Below are 19,978 nucleotides of genomic sequence, written 5' to 3'. Positions count from 1 at the left end.
TAATAATAAAAAATATTTTTCTTCTTATTAGTGCCCAATAACGCAAAAAATTTGAAAAAAAAAAATTTTTACTTTGTTTTTTTTCTTGGAGTGGACATCAAATGGTTAATAGCTGGGAATTCAAATTTTCCATGTAGAAACTGGGCAGGGAAAACAGTTAATTGTAACAAAGGTCAGGTGTTTGATATTGATATGTTTCATTATTAACCCAGGCAGCCATCAATGCAGAGTGATTTTTCACTCTCTCTGTTTGTGCATTCCCTTTCCTTCTCTATCCATAACATGGCCTGGCTCCTCCTCCTCCTCCCCTGTCCCACTAGTGAATGGAGCCTTTGTGAGGGCTTCCCAGCATTCCAAGGGAATTGCAGGTGAGGGTATGCCAACACTTGTAGACGCCAATGACTGCTTCAGCTTATACCATTCGCAAGTAAGAGTACAAAATGCTCAAACCGCACTCATAAAAGACTTTCTGCAACTACAAGGGTGTGATCACAGCAGCAGACAGAGTGGGAGGGAAGGATCCCGTTCTTTCTAATCAGGTGAGCGACCACACACAAAATTCAACATGTTCACCAGATTCCGTTGCCTCGCACACAATGAGGTACATCACGCAGTAGCTTGTGTGTAAATATTTGCCTTCTTTTACGCTGTCTTTGAAGAATAGCTCCGCAATAGCTGATGAAGTGAACTTGTGTGATCTAACGGGGGCTGTTATCTTGTGTGGATAGGTGCAGTACATGACCTATATGAGTAACAGACTTGCTTCACACGGGAAGGTCCCTGGGAAACACACTGTACGTCTCACAGTGAGCGCACTGAAGGTGAGTCTGTGTGTGCCTACATGAGCATGTACGTATTAGTGGATGGATTCTGTGACTGACGTGTAACAAAGAACTGAGCATGCAAACCGGACATCAACAAGTGATGACTTGGACTTTCTTACACTCTCTCTGTATTCACTTCAGCTTCCCTCTCTTCTGTTGGAACTTGTCAAGACAACAGTGCCTGCAGGTACGTGTGCCCGCTTTCCCATGTTTACTTATTACATTCACGGACACGCTGTATCCTGGTTAATAATTTATGCCACCATTATAAATATTTAGAATTATTGTAGAATTATAATAATTATATTTGTTCGGACGACTTTGATATGAAAAGCAGTTTTCTAATTGATAAAATAACATGTTTTTATCTATACATCAGGGGCAGAGTCCATGAGAAAAGGGACTTTAACTCATCGAATTGCTCCTCACCCTTCTTTATCTGTCTCTTTATCTGTCTTGCCCTTTGATAATTATTGATATTCTCTTCTCCAATTTACTCACTTCCTTCTGGGACTGGATGTCCACCGATTAGTTCCTAGTGGCTACAACCAAAAAAACTGGCACAGTAGGTTTAAGACAAAAAGGATTTTTTTGGGCTGTGAATCCTTGTGGACCAGAGTCCTAGCTGCTTCAGCATGCCAGCCTGCATTCAGTTTATAAAAAATGTCTTGATTTCCCACAGTGAATGTGCACTACATTGGCAACTTTACTTCGTTTAATGATAGAAACTGGAAAAAAAACTATTTTAAAACAATCTTTCATTCGATCTGAATTGTATCAATAGTACATATTTTTATAGGCAGGTGAAAAAATGTGCTACTGCTACTACATGTTGTCACACCACATGGTATGGCGGTATGGCATGTGGTTTGTGTGAAGCGTTGTGTGGTTTGTCAAATGTGATTTATTTAATATTCATGAACTAATGTTTTGATTTACCTCCACTTACTTGATATGATTTTAAAAATGTGAATAGGAAACAAAATGTTTCATCATGGTTCATGCTTGTAAAATGAAATAGCTTTTTTTATTTATTATTTTTCATGTGTCTTCTGTGTTTTCCAGCAGCATGTTGCAAACAGTCAGTGAGTGGCTGTGGTGGGATCGTCTGTGGCTGCCGGCAAACGTCTACTGGTCTGATTTAGAGGACAAAGAAGGTTATGTCTACGCTAAAGCCTCTCACCTCTACGCTGCTCTGCCCTGCGCTATCTGCATGCTTCTAGTCAGATACCTGTTTGAGAGGTGCGACTATGCAGTATATGAGTAAAATGTGCTTTGTGACAGCAAACATAGCAATACAATCATCAAGTTTCAGAATACTGGGATTATGTTGCATTAGCTGCGTGGAGCAACACATGGCACTCCAAAGAGCTGATGACGCAGATTTACTGTAATGTCTGTGCTTGCTTGTGTGCTGTTACAGGTACATGGCCGCACCATTGGCTAATGTTTGGGGAGTCAGGGACAGAATACGTCTCACAGCAGAACCACACCCACTCTTAGAAAACTACTTTTGCAGCAAAGCACGCTTTCCATCACAGGTGGGTCTAAAGGGGCATGTCACTGAAAAACAAAAATCTTTTACCAGTCACACCTATAGTATATAGGATTTTAGGAACAATATTTTGTATGGTATTTTTCAGATATACTGGGTTACTATAATTTGAACAGTTGGCTTTTGTCAGCATAAATTATTGTTGTTGTTTGCTGTTTGTTGCTGATGGACAGTAAACTACATGTTCTTTGGCATCAGACATGGTGTATAGCTTCAAAAAGTGTGCATTAGGGTGGAGAGAGTGTAACAGCTGGACTGCCCCTCTTGTGTTTCTCAGGCTGATGTGAGGTCTCTTTGTAAGAAAACCAGTTGGTCAGAAAGGAGACTTCAAGTGTGGTTCAGGAGGAGGAGGAACCAGAACCGTCCAGGGCTTCGCAAAAGGTTCTGCGAAGCCAGGTGCGTATGTGCTTATGTGAGTGTGTGATTGTACAGTGATGTGAAAACAAATTTGTAATTGAGTGACATTATTGTTCTTGTCTGTCAACAGCTGGAGATGTGCCTTTTATTTTTTTGCATTTGTCTGTGGAATCCTAGCTCTCTATGATGTAAGTAATTTTGGCCTTTTCTCATGTTTTATCACAGCAAGCTCTTTTATTACAGGGTAATTATTTGTGTCTTGTGGCAGTCAGTTTTTCAGTTTTGTCTTCCTCTCTCTGCTTCTTTCTCTGTCTCCTTATTTCAGTGTATGCTCCATGTGAAACTCCTTGTCTCTTTCCCTATGTCATGTCTGCCTGTGCTTCAGGGTTTTTCTCACACTCTGGCAGATGACATGGCAGACAAACATGCATGAGCAAGTGGCCAACATTTACCGTTGCGGCTTTTTTCAAGGCTATTCCCCAACCCCAGCTCATGCTCCTCTTTCTCTCTCTCTCTTTCTTTGTTTTTGTTGGCTGTAGAAACCGTGGTTTCATAATCTGAAGGAGGTTTGGGCAGGCTTCCCTAAACAAGTAAGTGCTTTTGTCATTGCTATTAGGATGGCTGGTACAGTGTTACAGCATGCAACAAAATAAATATCTGTGTGTGTGTGTGTGTGTGTTGTATGCCCATGCAGTCCATGCTGCCATCTCAGTACTGGTATTACATATTGGAAACCAGCTTCTACCTCTCTCTGCTCCTCAGCCTCTCTTCTGATGTGAAACGGAAGGTGAGTGTGTAGATGTTTCCTTTCTAAAGCAAAATCTGTATTTGCTTTTTATGTTATAATGGTACAATAAATTAGGGGTGTCTATGTTTCACCTGCATATATGTTTACCTGTCATTTGTGTGCATGTAGGACTTCAAAGAGCAGGTGATTCATCACACAGCTACACTGATTCTTCTGAGTTTCTCCTGGATTTCCAACTACATCCGTATTGGAACCCTTGTGATGGCAGTTCATGACTGCGCTGACGTACTGCTAGAGGTCGGCATCATTTTACATCAGCGCATGCTCAAACTGACCTATGTGCTTGTCATACTGTAAGCTGCTGTGCACAGACTGATTGAAAAAGTAATTTATTATTAATTTACTATTTACTATATTTCTTTTACATTTTACCATTGTGACAGTGAAGCTAATTGTCAGGTGGGTGGTTGCGTTTTATATTTTATGCACAGCCTCAAGTTGTCTGAGTGCTAAAATTTTTGCATTATTAAATTTCCACCAAAAAATTCTGCAAATTTTACATATAAATATTCAACTTTGCCCATTAATTCACAGAGGTAATTAGAGTTGAATCAATATCAATATATAACAATCAATAATATTCTCAACTAAATTTTTTTTGCAAAAATTACATGTTACATGCTATTATGGCAACCTCCTGTAATAACAAAGGAAATACAAGCATCTTGCATGGGGATTATTACATGACTAAGCCTAAATGTCAGTAGCAAAAATCCCCTTCAATGATGTTATGATTTACTATAAATTACTATTTTTAAACAAAGAACTGATTTTTTTGTCTTGATTTTGTCTCACAGTGTGGAAAACTATTCAATTACGCCAAATGGCACAAGGCTTCTAACGCCATGTTTGTGGTGTTTGCAGCTGTCTTTATGGTGACAAGACTTATCATTTTTCCTTTCTGGTAAGTGTGTGAAGTGGACAGGATGCAGTATGATGCATGATGGGGATTTTGGTATGATGTGTAAAATTATTACATGTGCACATCCAGGCTGATTCACTGTACATGGGTGTACCCACTGGAGGACCATGCTCCCTTCTTCGGCTACTACTTCTTCAATATGATGTTGGTGGTCCTGCAGGTGCTCCACCTCTACTGGGCTGTTCTCATATCACGAATGTTTTACAAGTTTTTGTTCACCAAGGTGTGTGTCCCCCCCCCCCACACACACACACTGTGCAATACTCTTGTTGGAGATGTTAAACTGCTAGAGTCTTTCGTTATATAAATGATGCTTATAGACGTTAATCCACCATCCCTCTCCCCCTCAGCTGTATACATGTATATATCACCTACACAAATCGTATATATTTTGTACTTTTTAATATGAACTTATACACATCACATATTTTTCTGAATTTTTTAGGCTTTTGCACTGGCTTACTAAATGTTGGCTGATGTAATGACTAAATTTCCCCTCGGGGGAACAATAGATTCAAGATTCAAGAGTCTTTATTGTCATTATGCAAGCATAACGAAATTTTGTGCAGATTCTCAGCTTCAAAACACACTTATAAATAGGAAAATAAAAAATTGCACACCTTAGAAGAAAATATAAAAATATAAAATACAAAGTACAAATAAAGTCACATCTTATCTTATTCATGTGAACAAAGAAATGTATGCTAAAACTATGCAAATTCTCCAAGTTACTTGTCTTACTTTGTCTTTGGTTCACCCTTCTCTGTGGTTCATTTTCATCCTGCAGCTGGAAGGTGATGACAGGAGCGATGAAGAGGAAGAAGAAGACAGTGACTCAGCAAAGGAAAGAAATCATATATTGAGTCACATAAATGGCTCTGGAATTAGAGGCCGGGCCAGTGGCCACTGATAAGGACAGGAGGCGCATAGAGACTTTCGGTCTGAATTGCAGCTGAATCTAATTACATATAGATAAAGGAATGAATATGCTTGAACAGAAAAAAAAATAAATTGAACTGTGAAGGATCATGCATGAAGTCATTTGAAGTTGCATGTATTCTGGAGTTCACTTTATTCAGAACCTAATTAAAAACATATATAAATATAATTTTTGTTGTGATGGTTGCTCTGTGTTGTTGAGACTAATTGTAGCCTAATGATAATGACAATGTCTTATGTGAGTTCCATGTGTGCATATGTGCTTCTGAGTGAGTTTGTGAAGCACATTAAAGCAAAACTACAGCATTAAAAGGAAAGTTATATTTTTTTTAAGACTATTTCTTCCTGAATGTGGGTTTATGTATGTGTCAATATTTGTTCTTGCGCTCGCCTGTTGGTTGGGAAGCAGAATAAGCAGAAATAAAAATAGATTGAAGAGCGTCAGTAGCTGTACCAGCACGCCATCTCGCGACAATCAGCGAGAACTATTTCAGCAAAAAATTCAGTTGGTCCACTCACCATCAGTCACCATAGCAACCGCTACACAAACCAGGCCTACGGCGTACGTTTAACAGGTCAAACGTCAAAAGTACCTTTAGTTATCAGGTCGCAATAGTTGGCATATTATAGCCAAAATGGCTCTTGTGAGAACTTATCGCACCAAAGTGAAAATCGGAAACTGGAACGAGGACCTGTGTTTGCAAGAGGTTTGTTTTCAAAATAAAGCTCTCAACGTTTAATTGGCTAATTTAAAGGCGCTCGATACCCGCAGTGGGAAACATAACAGCGTTATGTCCATCTTAGCTAATATTATGTCTACATATTGATGGATGTCAAGTTTGTTTTGTTATTTGTTGTTGTTGTTGTTGTTGTTGTTGTTGTTGTTGTTGTTGTTTTACACACGTTTGCACGTATTATATGGCTGACAACGGATTTGAAATGGCAGTTCAGTCTGACAGGCTAACTTACCCATCTCAGTTTACCATCAGTCAAGCACCGGGCTTATTAGTTGATTATATTTACACTTAACTGACTCATTATTTTCATGATGTTTTTATGATGTCTATAGTCGCACACTGTACGCAAACTTTAGCAGAATACATCAGACACAAAACATCTCCATTGGCCCTCCTCTGAAATTTAGATTTTCTCTGAGTACAAAGAAAGTTTACACTGTGGGGACAAGAAGAAATACAAATTTTGAAGAAGAGTTTTCTTTTCTTTATGTATACCACCATATGTTGGAAACATATGAACAAAATACATGGTGTATATGCTGATGTTTTTTCAGGATGCAAAGAAAGAATATCTGGAGAAAAAAGAGAGGGGTGAGCTTGCTGCCCAGAGAGTAGACTTCCTCAAAGAGAACATTTTCAGACCGGTAAAATGAGTTAACAGAAACGATAATAACACCCTGATGATGAGGATAATGGTGATGCTAGTGATAATGATGCTGGTGTTTGTTAATGTGTGTAGGTAAAGCTCACTGTGACAAGTGATGGAAAACTGCACTTTGGGGATGTTGTGATGTTGTTGAACATGGGGGGAGAAAACAGGGAGTGCAGTGCAGTGAGCATTGATGCAGACATCAGCAGTTTGATGAAGATTCCTTCTCCTGGCATACAAGCCCCGTGTGGAATCAGTGCAGGAAGAGTTATTCAGGCCTGCACACGCACTGCCTTCATCATCACCAGGTACACACACAAACACACATAAATATACATCATCATACATGGTAACATTTCCAGGTGTACACCTGTAACGCCGATTGTGTGGGTGCAGTGTAGATGGCAGTCCTGAAGGATCAACTCTGCATTTTGAACAAAGCTTTGCCCTGAAAACAACAAGTGGCTTTGCTAGGGGAGTAAGTGAACTAAGACACAAATACACACACACACATTACAACTACGAGGACTGGAAAGGATCATTTTCATAAAGTTTAGACAAGTTCGTGTTAGGAACTGTGGTATTTACCAGGCAAGCTGATTTAATGAGAGATCCATTTAGGAGGCATAATAAGAGGGACTAATAATCACGACATCTTAGCTGCAGCTGCCCTTTTACGTTTTGTTTGTTTGTTTGTTTGTTTTTTAAAATCTCTCTCTCAAAGTCCCCAGACCTTATGGAAGTGCAGCACAAAACTGACAGCTTTAATATTTAACAAAAATAAGAGACATCCTTTCCTGTAAGTCTTTCATAGCTGAGATAAATGAATATTAATGTTTGAATCATTTTGTTTATTGAACAAATGTCCTCCATTTTTCAGCTGAAGACAACAAGCTTGATTCAGTCATACAGTGATTTTTAAGTGACTAACATGGTTCACTTTGTGTTGTGCTTTGCATGTTTACATATTTTCTCTTCCTTTCCTCAGCTCTACTTGACGAGTGACCTGAAAAGTTTTCAGAAGGTAGATCCCATTTCAACATTAATGACCTTTTGGAGACTATCGTGGAGAATGCATTACACTGAAAAACCACCAACTGAGACGAAAAAGCAGAAAAGATTACATGCACACTAAAATTTAAATGCAAAATGCAGTAACTATGTTTTTTACAAGTTTTTCTACCATTCTCAGCTTCATATTATTTTTATTTCATTTAAAGTGTGCCAAAAAATCTCGCCTACAAGAAGTAAACTTGGATGTTGGCAGTTCCTTCCTGTCATGGTGGAAGATAGCGCACTTGGACCCTCAGGAGCGGCTTGAATATGAGGGTCAACCTGTTCCTGTAAGTTAACAGATTTCTTTGTGTTTCTTTTGCTTTTCTTTTTGCTTTTTTACTGCATTGAGGATCTCTGTGCAATTATTGAGAGGCTTTTGCTTTTTCCAGGCCAATGTGAAGGTGCTGATCATACACTGCAAGACAAACCAGGCTCTCGCTGTTCTGGGTGATCACGTCCTTTGGTAGATTCTGTTTTCCTTTCAAAATAACCCCAAACCAAGGGAAATATTTTGCTGTGTTTAATGCAATATAAAGGATGTCGATTTGTGTTCCTCTCATGTCTGATGTCAGCCTTGAGGTCCATTCAAAAATTGAGAAGTATAATAGCCAAATGTGTGATATGCAAAAAGAGAGATAGCAGAGAAAGAAAACTGCCATGTGGATGTACTCTACCTTCAGTCAGTTCCATGACAACTATACGTTGTAACTGTAGGAGAACTATCAGCTTTCATAACATAACCAAACTGATCTGATATATTTTAATACATATAATGATCAGTTTCCTGTCAAAATGTGTCAGAAATAGACGATGTAGAGTATTTAGTTGCAGTCAGCTCTTTACTGCCACTTGCCAAAGGATGAGGACCTCCAATATGGCAGCTAAAAGTCATGTTACGAGGCCTGCATGGCTGCTGTCACTCTGTCTCTGCAGGACCACATATGGTAAAGACTGTGAGGTGACAGCTCATACCTTCTTCGACTCCCATAAAGCTGAACAGGACAACAACCACTGGATACTGTGCACCTCTGACCCTGCCGAAAATGAACGTCTCAACCACCCACGTTCAGCAGCTAAAAACAAGGAGCTCACACAGGAAAACCCTGGCTTTTAAATCTAACCTGAATACCTCTGTGATGTGTAAAAAATATGGTTGATAGATACCACACCATTAACTCCTAAACCTTTATAAAACAAAGTTGTTGTTTTTTTCTGTCTGGGTCATTGATTTTTTTTCTTCCTGTGCAAAGCGAGTCCAGGCTAAACTGTATGTTTCTTTAGACTGAGGGTAAAACTTATAAACTGCATGGATTTTCTATGTACTTGAATGTTTTCCCTCTTCTCCTTGTGGAGATTCTGCTATAATGTGCCTGCTGTACTCGAATTTTTTGCTGCTGAATCATATGGACCCCCTGGCTTTAAAACAGGTTAAAAAAAAAAAACATAATTGCATTCAGTGTTCATTCATTTGAATCAGGTGTGTCAGAATCAGGTAAACTCTAACATGCAGTGCAGGGGGTCTCCAGGACTAGACACACATAATTTCAAAGATATTTTTAATTACAAAAGTTAATCATGGTCTGGGCTGTTCTGCTGATGGACCCTCATGTCATAATCATGTGTGAAGCCAAAATTCAGCTCAAAGTGCTTCTGTGGTGGCTAAAAAAATGATCACAATGTGGTTGTTCACATAAATGAATAAATAAATCTTGTATCTGCCATAGTAGCTGGTGGCTTTAACAATTACAGTTGGACTGTGTGTGCGTATATGTTATAGAAATTATTTGTGCAAATGCTAAGCATGACAAGATTTAGTGTGCATACATGTTAATGTTTCTGCACTTGCCAAGACTTTATTCACATTCTCTTGTAAAGAGTGTAAGATTGACTGCACAGCATTATAGGCTGCTGTGCAGGTAAGGGCAAGTTTCTGTCCTCGTAAACACAAAGTTGAAAAAAAAACACAATAACAAAAAATAAACCTTTGCGTTTACGGTTTAAAATTAATTACAACATGTCTTCTGCCACAAACCCTGCATTCTATTTGTACTCGTAAATCGTTAGTGACATCACATCCGGCAAAAACGAGTTGGACGCTTTCTATTTGCCACAACACAATGACAGCTCGTTTGTAACATTATTCAGGCATTGTTATAGTAACACCGAACGGTTACAAGCAGCATCAGACAGAAGACAAAAGCACGCAAAACCACAGCTCCGGGAAGCCATCTTGATTGAAAACAAGGTGTCCTCTGCGAACGACCGACTTGACGAGTTGGAATTCCGACATTGGGGCGTCAAACAGGTAAAACAACTTCACCAACTGCAGCAATTAAACGCCGCTAACACATCAATTCAGCAGTAATAATCCATATTATAACACGTAGGAAGGCACAATTCTGCCTGCATAATGAGTAAAATACTTCTTTATTTAAAATAAGTAAATACTTTTTTGAAATTAAATAAACATAGTGATAACTCAGAGGGGAAATGCTTCATAAATGATAGCAGATTTAATGAGGATTTGTACGGATTTACCACTACCGTAGATTTCTTCAGTCAGAAATAAAATAAATCACATTTAACAATAAGTAATTCTGTTGTTTATGTAGCGGTCATAAAAACGCTCTAATTCATTGCAGTGCTTGGTTTAAGAAGTAGGATAATGTAATCTAGAAAGCATTGGATGGAGAAATACAAATAAATATTTAACAGTGTGCATAAGGTAAAACTGCTAAACTCGGATTGCTGTAATCCATTGTCATATGCAGTTAAGAACGTGGTCATTAATCTCAGAGGGCTTGAGTTAAGGATGTATTATGATCTCCAGATCAATGTTATCTGTAATCTATTGCTCTGGCCTTGAAAATCAATGAGGCGAAAAGATTAAGTAGGATAAAATGATCTGCGTTTTAATATGCAATCTTATTTACCTGATTTAATATTTGGGAAAATGCACTCCAGGTTACATTTTGCAGTGTTTCCGTAGCTCGTTGAGTTTCGTTTCCTTAGCTCCCTGAGTTTCTTTTTTATAAGTTTGACTAGGCGTTTGTAGTCTATTGATCTGTTTTTGATTGCTAATGCCTCGTTCAACCTGCGTAAGGGAATGTGTGCTTTACGGGCGTTCATTACGAGCGTGGACGCGGAAAAAGCAACATCCTCCTGAGTCTGTTTTTCTTTATCCCCCACCCCTGCCATACAGGTAAGAAGGGAGGTTTAACAGTGTTTATATCTTCTAAAGCCATAAGTAACATGCAGGGAGAAGAATAGTAGTGACTGTGATACCTGAGCTTATGGATGTAGTTGGGCTAAATGTGAAATGTTGTAACACTGTAGCCTGTTTCACTAGTTACGTGATGTATATTGTGGCGAACTGTTTTCTGGACCAATAAATTCAATACAAGCTTGGACGCGGCAAAAGCTACATCAGTATGTTTTTCTTTCACTCCATACAGGGATGTAACATCTATACAGATACACACACACACAATTTTACAAAGGCCAATCGAACATTACAACATGGATAAACAGTAACATATCAGACAATTGACACTTTATAGTCAGTTCCAGTATAAACTGATCTTTAAAACTGTCTTGGACAGTTTGTCCAGCGTTATCAAAATTTGAATCAAAGACTGAGGTACTGAGTAACCACAGCGGTTTGCTAATTAACTGAACTTGTGGGGATGAAATGTGATCCAAAGAACTAAGCAAGCTAATCAGAAACAGCCAGATTACATCTTGTCCATCCACTTCTTTTCACTGCTCAGCTTTATATTCTGCAACTTTATTTGTGTTGATCAGAACAAATAAAGATGACTGTTTCTCAATCCCCAGTTATGGACCTGCAATTCAAACTAAAGCACTTTGAATAAGTCTGTTTCCCAAAATGAAGGTAGACACACTGTTTCAAAACCCTGCTAGGGAAAATAAATACAGTAGAAAGAGATTGAGTCCTGTGTTGAGGAGCCTCAGAGGCAGTCTGACGCTGGCTAGTGGTCTTTGGCACTTTCTCTCGGGCCACCCCATTCCCTCTTGTGTTTAAGTGTTCTGGTCTTGATATGCCTCATTCAGTCCTGAATGCTCCCAGGACTTAAGTGCTGAAGTCAAGCCTTGGCTCTGTGACTCTGTGATTTAATTTTTGGAAAAAGTGCATCTTTCATAATTGTCTTTGTCATTTGTCAAGAGACAGGCAGAGACATACCGAACAAAATATTCAGTGATCCCTGAATCATTTGCATTTTTGTTTCCTCAATCAATAGTTCAGATTTTCCTTTAATTCCATATGTGTCTGCTGTATACGAGATGTATAGAGGAGGCCCTTGCAGTGTGTTTTCACAACCTGTCAAGATAAAAGTTGAGACTTAGTTGGCTGATTTTTTTCAGTGTTGCTTCCTGGAGATGGCAAAAGACAATAGTTATTACTCTCAATTGGTGTTGTAGCACAGCCACTATGTTTAGTATTGTCTTAAACTAATGGCAGCGGCAACAACTTAGACTTATTGTCTTTCATATGTTATTTTTATTATGTAATTTATGGACTGTGCATCGTGTAATACAGATAATCATGGCAGTGAATGTTCCTGGACTGGTGGCTGTGGCGGTTTTCTATATTGTCATCCTGGCAACTGGGATCTGGGCATCTCGGAAATCCAAGAAAGTGGAGAAAAAATGTATCAGTAGCAAGAGTGAAGTTACCATTGTTGGTGGCCGTAACATTGGTGTCCTGGTCGGAGTTTTCACCATGACAGGTACAGCGTTTACTTTTCATGACTGTCATTTAGTAGAAATTGGTGTGGCTTCCTTCCTGTGTGGGCTCTGTGCTCCTTTCACCGTGTTTTGTTGCTCCATTTTTCAATCGATTGTTTTCAATTGTTTTCTCTTAGCAACATGGGTTGGTGGAGGTTACATTATGGGAATTGCTGAGGCTGTTTATTCTCCTGGTCAAGGACTCATCTGGGCTATGGGGCCTTTTGCTTATCTGATCACTTTTTTTTTGGGTGAGTAGTTGAAAAAATGAAATAAAGCTTCTGTACAGTAACACAACAGAGCAAGGGGTGATGGTCAAACACCAAGGTGCCACACACCAAAATAAAAGATTCCTGGCAGACCTGACGCCTGTGCATGTAACTAAACGCCGTGTTCAGAATGTAGTTTCATTGTTGTTGGACAGTTGGACATAACATCAGATCATAGTCCTCTGAGGACTTGACACTTATAAACTTATAAAAAACGGCCCAATGAAATGGATGTCGCATGATGTGTTAATACAAATGATATCCATCCATCCATTTTCTATACCCACTTTATCTATGCAGGTCTGCGGCTGTTTTTATCTTTTACAACTAGATAGTAGACTGTGGACTGTAATTTCCCAGTCTGGGATCAATAAAGCATATCTATATATCCATCTAGATATGATAAGTCTTTATCGGTCCCGACTTGTTATATTTATGTGTTGCAGCTGCACAAGATCAGAAAGTGCAGATGTAGAATGTAGAATATAAAATATAGAGTAAAAGTATACAATGAAATTAATATATGGAAACACATTTACACAAATTAAATAACTAATAATCCAAGATGTCACCATGATGATACTCATGTGGTGCTACTGTTGGATTGTTGGATTGTTGTCCTGTCTGGGACTGTAGGTGGGACATTCACACCTACTGACAATTTCAAATGGTTGCAACTCATGATTGCTTTCAGTATCACTTAATGTACTGATAAGGTTTTGGATTGGTCATTTGGACAATAAAATGCCAGTAAATAGTGAAAAATTGCTGGGGTTGACATCTTTAAGTGTCTTGTTTTGTCTGGTCAAAAATCCAAAGATTCAGTTTATTATCAGAGAGGTAGAAATTATTCATATTGGAGTTGGACCAAATGATCTTTTTTGCCAAAAAATTACTTCAAGGATTTGTTGATTATAAAAATTGTTGCAGGTCTGTTTTGAATCAATGGAATATTTTTAATGATTAAAAGGTTCTTCACATAACTTTTCACCAGTTGTTTTCTTTGTATATTAAGGAGGATTGTTTTTTGCCAAACCAATGAGGTCCAAGTGCTACGTGACTATGTTGGACCCATTTCAGCTTCACTATGGCAACACATTCACCACAGCACTGCTTGTTCCTGCTTTGGTCAGTGACATATTGTGGGTGGCCTGCATCCTTGCTGCTCTTGGTAACAGGTTATGCTTATGTCTTTATTTATCAAATTTTAATACTAACATTACATTTTTGTATAGCATCTGTGATTTAATGTTCTCTTTATTGTCCAGGAGGAACAATAAGCGTAATTCTTGGGCTGTCGTCTGCTATCTCCATCATCATCTCAGCAGCTGTCTCCATCATCTACACATTTTTAGGGGGCCTCTACTCTGTTGCGTACACTGATGTCATCCAACTTTTTTTCATCTTTGTCAGCCTGGTGAGAAATAGAGGAAGCAGAGAAAGATGGAAGTACAGAGGGAGTGCAATAAAGTAGTGAGTTGCACAAATGACTGGGAGAAGAGAGGGAGGAGCATGGAGGGAAAGCCAGAGGATTAACTTGTATGACGAATAGTATGTCAATAGCTTGGCCTCAGTTTTGCTGCAACAGCTTTTTCTTTTTCTCTGTTTCAGTTTCTCTGCATTCCTTTTCTGCTACTCAGTCCTGCAGTTACTGACATCTCACAAACAGCCCACCACAACCATTCAACTACATGGATAGGAGAGTTGGAGCTGGCAGATGCTGGAAAATGGGCAGATCAAATGCTATTGCTGGTTGGATTTTAACTTTTATTTTGTGTCACGGTGTGTGTAGTGGGGTTAGTCAACTGAAATACCACATCTTAAGTTGTATCATTGCTCATATGTAACTACTGAATATATTGTTTCTTGAGTACAGGTTTCCCGTACATCCTGGAAAACGTGTATTAAATCAACTGAGGTTTTCAGTCAAATCTGAAGCTGCTAAAAGGAATTCAGCCATTGTGTGTCTGTGTGGACGCATATTCCTGTAGCTGTGGGGACAAACACACAGCCACACTGTGGGGACCCGTCTTACTTATGGGAACAAAATGCAAGTCCCCACAATTTAAATCATTAAATATTAGGGTGAACACTTGCTTTAATGGTAGTTTAGATTAGGGTTAGGATTAGGCAAGTAATGTTCATTGTTATGGTTGATGGTTGATGTAAACATGACTCGGTGTATGTGTGTGTGCTGTAGGCTTTGGGGGGACTGGCCTATCAAGCTCTATACCAGAGGATCCTCTCTGCAGCCTCCTCTACTCAGGCTCAGGTAACCTGTTTTGCTGCTGCGGTGACAAGTTTTATGATGGGAATCCCCTCGGTTGTTTTTGGAGCTGCAGCTGCATCTGCAGGTACGCATGGATGTTAACACTGTACGCTGTACACACGGATATTTTCTGTTAAACAACATGTTCCAAAGGTGTGGTCCCGCTACTGTTGGCAGTTGCATGGGCTAAGATAATCTAGGTTGCATTTGTATGTGAGTATTTGTGTAACTGCAATGGTTAGAATATCATAATCATTATGGTGGGACATTTTGCTTGTTGTCACCTAGCTGCCTTCCCCATTGCTTTATTTTTTATTTCCTTTGCCAAGGAAGTTATGTTTCTGTTTGCTTGCTTGCTTGATTATCTGTCTGACAGCTGGATTAGATGCTAAAAACCAGTGGCTCGATTATCATGAAACTGCAGAATTGGCCAAGTAAAAACCTATTAAATTTGGAGCAGATTAATATCACAGAGCAGATGCAAATTACTTTCGTTGTTTCACCACCATATTTTGACGTACTTCTCATAGTTTTGGACATACATCCAGATGTATGGTGGCAGATTTGCTCATCATAGAAGCCTGGACTATAGGTAGTGCACAAGTGCCCTTTTTGTTTGTTTATTTATGTTGATGTCATGTCCTCCTCTCTCCTCCTCTCCTTTCCTTTAAGACTGGAACAAAACAGCGTATGGTCTGCCCCCTCCTTTTGAACGAGGGGAGGCAGGGAAGATTCTGCCACTGGCCCTGCAATACCTCACACCCACCTGGTTAGCAGTGTTAGGCATTGGTTCTGTGGCTGCAGCAGTTATGTCGTCTATGGACTCCGTGCTACTGTCCTCAGCATCCATGTTCACACAGAACATATACAAGACGACTTTGAGGAAGCAGGTGTGTTCGTCTATGTGTGTGTGTGCGCGTGCACATGTGTGTGTTTGGTTCATCAAGTAAAAATGAGCTGCTTGATACTAACATTTTTACTTTTCCTTTTTTTCCTCTTGCAGGCCTCAGAGCGAGAGCTGCTGTGGGTGATCCGTGTTAGCGTGTTGGTGGTGGGCCTGGCGGGAACGGGCCTGGCTTTTGGTGATGATAGTGTGTTTGCCCTCTGGCTGCTGAGCGGGGACCTCCTCTACTGCGTAATCTTCCCGCAGCTCTTTTGTGTGCTGCACCTCAGCTGTGCTAATACCTACGGTGCTATTAGTGGGTATGTAGTGGGACTGCTGCTGCGTGGGCTGGGTGGGGAGCCAGTGCTTGGGATCCCTGCTCTCCTCCTGTACCCTGGCTGGAGGGAGGAGCACGGAGTTATCACACAGTACTTTCCCTTCAGGACTCTGGCCATGGTTTGCTCTGTGATATGCATTTCTACAGTGTCTAAGCTGACGGAGCTGGTTTTCAGTCACCAACTAATTCCTCCGTCCTGGGATTTTCTGAGGGTGTTTGAAGAGAAAGAAGAGACAGAGAGGGAGGAGATACGTCCTCAGCAGAATAGAGACACACTTTTTACCAAATTCTAATATTACATGTAGCACAACCCTCTTCTCTGCACTGATTATTTGTTCACACTCTTTACCTGTATTGTACTACACTCTCAATAAAGAAGTATATGCTTTTTATGCATCCAGCTGGTATGTATGCAGTATATTGAGAGTGATTCAGGGAGGCAGTGGAGACAAGCTAGATGTCTCTCTCCAACAGAACAGTATTAAGGCCAAATATGAAGATATTAACAATCTGATCTTAATGTCAGAGTTGACATGGCCCTAATCCTTTTAAAATGAATCTCTGCATTTAATCGTTAAGACAAATGTTTTCATCTTTTCTTAATCTGGTCCCCTCCACTTAAACCTTTTCAGTAAAGTAACCCAGGTGATTTTATTTGATTTTATCACCAGTTGCCACTGTCAGTGTTTTGATTTTATGTTCAAGTAGTCCTTCACGTACACAGTGCAACTGCAATGCCCCTTTTGTAGCAGCAGAGGGCGACACCGAAACAAGGAAAAGACCCGATTGGTCTGAACCAGACCAGACTTACCTACACAACATATCAGACGACGCTGGCAGTTTGGTGACTTTACAAACAAATGTAACCAAAGGTAAAGTAATTTCTGTTTTCACCTCTTCAATGAAGTCTCCAGTACTGCATATTTAGTTTTTGGTTTTTTTTACACAAGCTGCTTCTATGTTTATTAGATTTAGTTGCTTAAGTTTCAACAACAAAAACATTATATGTAAAAGAATATGACAGGACTCGTCTGAAGTAGTGATGCAACGTTTTTCTGCGTTGCTCTCTGGTAATGCTGCTGCAAAACGAAAGAAAAACGAACATATCGACATTTCTTTAAATGTTTTGAAATTCACTAATACAGAGAAGGTCCTGGTTGGGAGTATTCATGAAGCGGTTGTTTTAAGTTTAATTTTTTTTTCTTCTTCTTCTTCTTCTTCTTTTTTTTTTTTTTTTTTTAAAAAACTCAGTTTTTATAATAAAATGGTAAGGAAGTTACTAATAAATATTCAGGTGAGTTTCAAAAATCCTGTCGCAGCGTACACATCTTGCAGTCTACCAATAAAACATTAAAAAACATCCAAACTTAAAAAAAAGAAAATTAAAAGGGAAATCGAGGAAAAAATGATATGTGGCCCTTTAAATTTCATATAAGTTATTTCATATAAGTCTATAATAAATTTCAAACATATCTTATACTCTCCACAATGCAAAGTGCACATGCATGTCCGACAGGGACGGGGTCAAATGAATAGCGACGCCCACTGCACGCCGCTGTCACTGCTGCATGTATGGGATGAATGAACGCTGGAGCCGGCTGCCATTAGTCCTATCTTGAATGAGGTGATCCATGTCAGGTTTTATTTGGGGCCTGTGACGATGGTGTGCTGTGTAACCTATGGTACAGCTCCAATGCACAAAATAGACTTCATGGTATTGAAGGTTTGAACGAAGTCCTGCTCACTCAAAAAGTCCTGAAAATCGCTAAAAGGACGACTTTTGGAATTGATGAAATTAATTATTCCTCTTCAAAATATTAACAACACAATGTCATAAACCCATTATGTAATCAATTTGAAGGGAGCAGTTCATATTCTTTTTAAGTAACTTAATATTTTGTAGTTAGAGAAATGATAAATTATAATTTGTTGATAAAACAGCATTAAATTAACAGAATAATTTAGATCTAAAATATACCTCTGATCAGTCCTGTACAAACTATTTTTATTCATTGTGTTGAAATAAAAAATTACAAATTTATATGACATCAAAACCAATTGTATAATCCTGAGCAAAGCTATTAAAGATTTATTTGAATTACTTTTAATACTGTAGATTTGTGCATGTCTGTTTCAATCCCACATGGGAAACTGGGGGTTTGAGTCCCATATCTTTCACTGGACCCTGGTCAGGTATTTGAGCATCCATTCTGACCATCTTATTATCTATAAAAGTAACTCAACATTAAAGACCGTGAATAAGTGACAAATCCCACAATTCTAAACCATTTATAGGATAATGGTTAAACGAAATAGAAAGTTGATTTCAAGCTTGTCTTCATCACCTGCAACCAGTTAGCGATGGTTATTAATACAGACTTTACTCCCACAGGTTGTCCAGAGTACAAACTGATACTGTATAATGTGAGAACCACCACTGGAACAGCAACTCCAGCAGCAGCAGCAGCTTATTTCACCTGCAACAATAAAGAAAGATTGCTACAATGTGTATTCAGTCAGAAGATTCACTACCCTCTTCTGTTACCTCTTCACTTGTAATATAACCAATTCTGTCTGCTAATTATCTGATAAGTCTCATACACTTCTGTCACATAACACACTTGTGTTGGTGCGTTTTAAACATTTTTATTTCTCGTCGGTGGAGGCTTCGCACATTTGAACTTTTCAAAACTGTTTCTGAACATTTTAAAGGATGGTGGATCATGTTGAACGTGGAGAACAAAATGTAAGTCTAACTCTTAACTCATTCACTGTAAGAGATGTAATCATTTACTTCTCTCAAACACAAACTTATTCAGTGAACAGTGGACAGCCTTGGAAGACCTGAATCTCACGTAGCGTGGTTTGGACAGCGTTACCAGCGGTGTTGTATTTTACCTCAACTTACTTGGCTGCAGCAGGACAGGGTGTAACATCTCCCCATGTTTAACTGATAAAAATACATTTGTCCTGACATGCAAAACCTCTGAGCTTTAAGAGCTTAGACAATTCTGTAGGATCAGGGACAGTTGAACTGGCTAGACTAACCCCGGACATGTTCCTGCAACACTGTTTTTGTGGAGAGTCACAGAAACCAAACAGAATACCTCTGCTGGAGAGAGTGAGAGTTTAAAACTACGTTTTGTCACAGGGTGTGAACGTCTTCATGGTCAAACAATATTAGAAATACATGATCCACTTCACACAGTATACGCCGCAATTCCAGTCATTGCCTAACACACAACAGCCACAAAGGTTATTTAAGATGGTGCTTCCCAATAGTTTTTTTTTTTATTATTATTTGTTGTTGTGTACCACATCTTGCTATAAAGCATTTTCTATTTGAGACCGCTTGGCTGAGGTTTGAGCACTTTATTTTACTTAAGGGTGAATATTCCCAGGATTTCATTAGCAATAAAGCAAACAAGAGAGGAAAAGTCTGAAAATAAACAACAATTTTACATGGCAGAATTTGGATGATTTCCCACCAGGTTACCCTTTCACAAAAAGATTGTAGAATAGCTTCAAATGATCCCATTTTCACAAATGATTGTCATTTTCCAAACTGCAGATTGTAAATGCTGCAGGGCTCAGGTAACCACCATGTGACCCCTCATGGGAGTC

General features: G+C 39.1%; 3 protein-coding genes across 6 annotated transcripts; all 3 read left to right on the top strand.

Annotated features, from left to right (window-relative positions):
- The first annotated feature begins 345 nt into the window (after positions 1–345).
- cers3b (ceramide synthase 3b) lies at positions 346–5,588 on the top strand. 2 transcript variants are annotated; one of them, XM_046394858.1, is made up of 13 exons: positions 346–539; positions 729–821; positions 966–1,011; positions 1,893–2,066; positions 2,248–2,365; positions 2,657–2,775; positions 2,867–2,924; positions 3,276–3,326; positions 3,431–3,523; positions 3,653–3,781; positions 4,342–4,448; positions 4,536–4,689; positions 5,254–5,588. In XM_046394858.1, exons 4-13 carry the CDS (start codon positions 1,894–1,896, stop codon positions 5,374–5,376), a joined length of 1,125 nt encoding a protein of 374 aa, XP_046250814.1. In that variant the 5' UTR covers positions 346–539; positions 729–821; positions 966–1,011; position 1,893; the 3' UTR covers positions 5,377–5,588. The 2 variants fall into 2 exon arrangements, with proteins under 2 accessions (XP_046250814.1, XP_046250813.1); XM_046394857.1 differs by having other exon boundaries at positions 1,890–2,066.
- A 322-nt stretch (positions 5,589–5,910) lies between these two features.
- cfap161 (cilia and flagella associated protein 161) lies at positions 5,911–9,056 on the top strand. Its single transcript, XM_046394860.1, has 8 exons — positions 5,911–6,112; positions 6,697–6,786; positions 6,882–7,099; positions 7,188–7,269; positions 7,780–7,815; positions 8,012–8,134; positions 8,237–8,310; positions 8,781–9,056. The coding sequence occupies exons 1-8, from the start codon at positions 6,041–6,043 to the stop codon at positions 8,959–8,961; spliced, it is 876 nt and encodes a 291-aa protein (XP_046250816.1). The 5' UTR covers positions 5,911–6,040; the 3' UTR covers positions 8,962–9,056.
- Positions 9,057–9,199: 143 nt separating this feature from the next.
- LOC124062229 (high affinity choline transporter 1-like) lies at positions 9,200–16,748 on the top strand. 3 transcript variants are annotated; one of them, XM_046394854.1, is made up of 9 exons: positions 9,200–10,152; positions 12,409–12,598; positions 12,734–12,847; positions 13,881–14,036; positions 14,134–14,282; positions 14,477–14,617; positions 15,066–15,219; positions 15,807–16,024; positions 16,138–16,748. In XM_046394854.1, the coding sequence occupies exons 2-9, from the start codon at positions 12,415–12,417 to the stop codon at positions 16,645–16,647; spliced, it is 1,626 nt and encodes a 541-aa protein (XP_046250810.1). In that variant the 5' UTR covers positions 9,200–10,152; positions 12,409–12,414; the 3' UTR covers positions 16,648–16,748. The 3 variants fall into 3 exon arrangements, with proteins under 3 accessions (XP_046250810.1, XP_046250812.1, XP_046250811.1); XM_046394855.1 differs by lacking the exon at positions 9,200–10,152 and adding an exon at positions 10,574–11,049; XM_046394856.1 differs by lacking the exon at positions 12,734–12,847.
- Positions 16,749–19,978: the final 3,230 nt, after the last annotated feature.

This window comes from Scatophagus argus, chromosome 7, assembly GCF_020382885.2.
Source record: "Scatophagus argus isolate fScaArg1 chromosome 7, fScaArg1.pri, whole genome shotgun sequence".
NCBI classification, from domain to species: domain Eukaryota; kingdom Metazoa; phylum Chordata; class Actinopteri; family Scatophagidae; genus Scatophagus; species Scatophagus argus.
This window is presented reverse-complemented; position numbering and strand designations above follow the sequence as displayed.

What these genes read in the sequence shown, in the direction of transcription:
- LOC124062229 (XM_046394854.1), top strand. Translation starts at nt 12,415, where the DNA reads ATGGCAGTGAATGTTCCTGGACTGGTGGCTGTGGCGGTTTTCTATATT. An exon ending in CGGAGTTTTCACCATGACAG is followed by an intron (nt 12,599 to 12,733) that starts GTACAGCGTTTA and finishes GTTTTCTCTTAG; the next exon opens with CAACATGGGTTGGTGGAGGT. An exon ending in AGACGACTTTGAGGAAGCAG is followed by an intron (nt 16,025 to 16,137) that starts GTGTGTTCGTCT and finishes TTCCTCTTGCAG; the next exon opens with GCCTCAGAGCGAGAGCTGCT.
- cers3b (XM_046394858.1), top strand. Translation starts at nt 1,894, where the DNA reads ATGTTGCAAACAGTCAGTGAGTGGCTGTGGTGGGATCGTCTGTGGCTG. An exon ending in AAAAGGTTCTGCGAAGCCAG is followed by an intron (nt 2,776 to 2,866) that starts GTGCGTATGTGC and finishes GTCTGTCAACAG; the next exon opens with CTGGAGATGTGCCTTTTATT. An exon ending in CTTCTGATGTGAAACGGAAG is followed by an intron (nt 3,524 to 3,652) that starts GTGAGTGTGTAG and finishes GTGTGCATGTAG; the next exon opens with GACTTCAAAGAGCAGGTGAT.
- cfap161 (XM_046394860.1), top strand. Translation starts at nt 6,041, where the DNA reads ATGGCTCTTGTGAGAACTTATCGCACCAAAGTGAAAATCGGAAACTGG. An exon ending in ACTGCCTTCATCATCACCAG is followed by an intron (nt 7,100 to 7,187) that starts GTACACACACAA and finishes GTGTGGGTGCAG; the next exon opens with TGTAGATGGCAGTCCTGAAG. An exon ending in CAAGTGGCTTTGCTAGGGGA is followed by an intron (nt 7,270 to 7,779) that starts GTAAGTGAACTA and finishes TCCTTTCCTCAG; the next exon opens with CTCTACTTGACGAGTGACCT.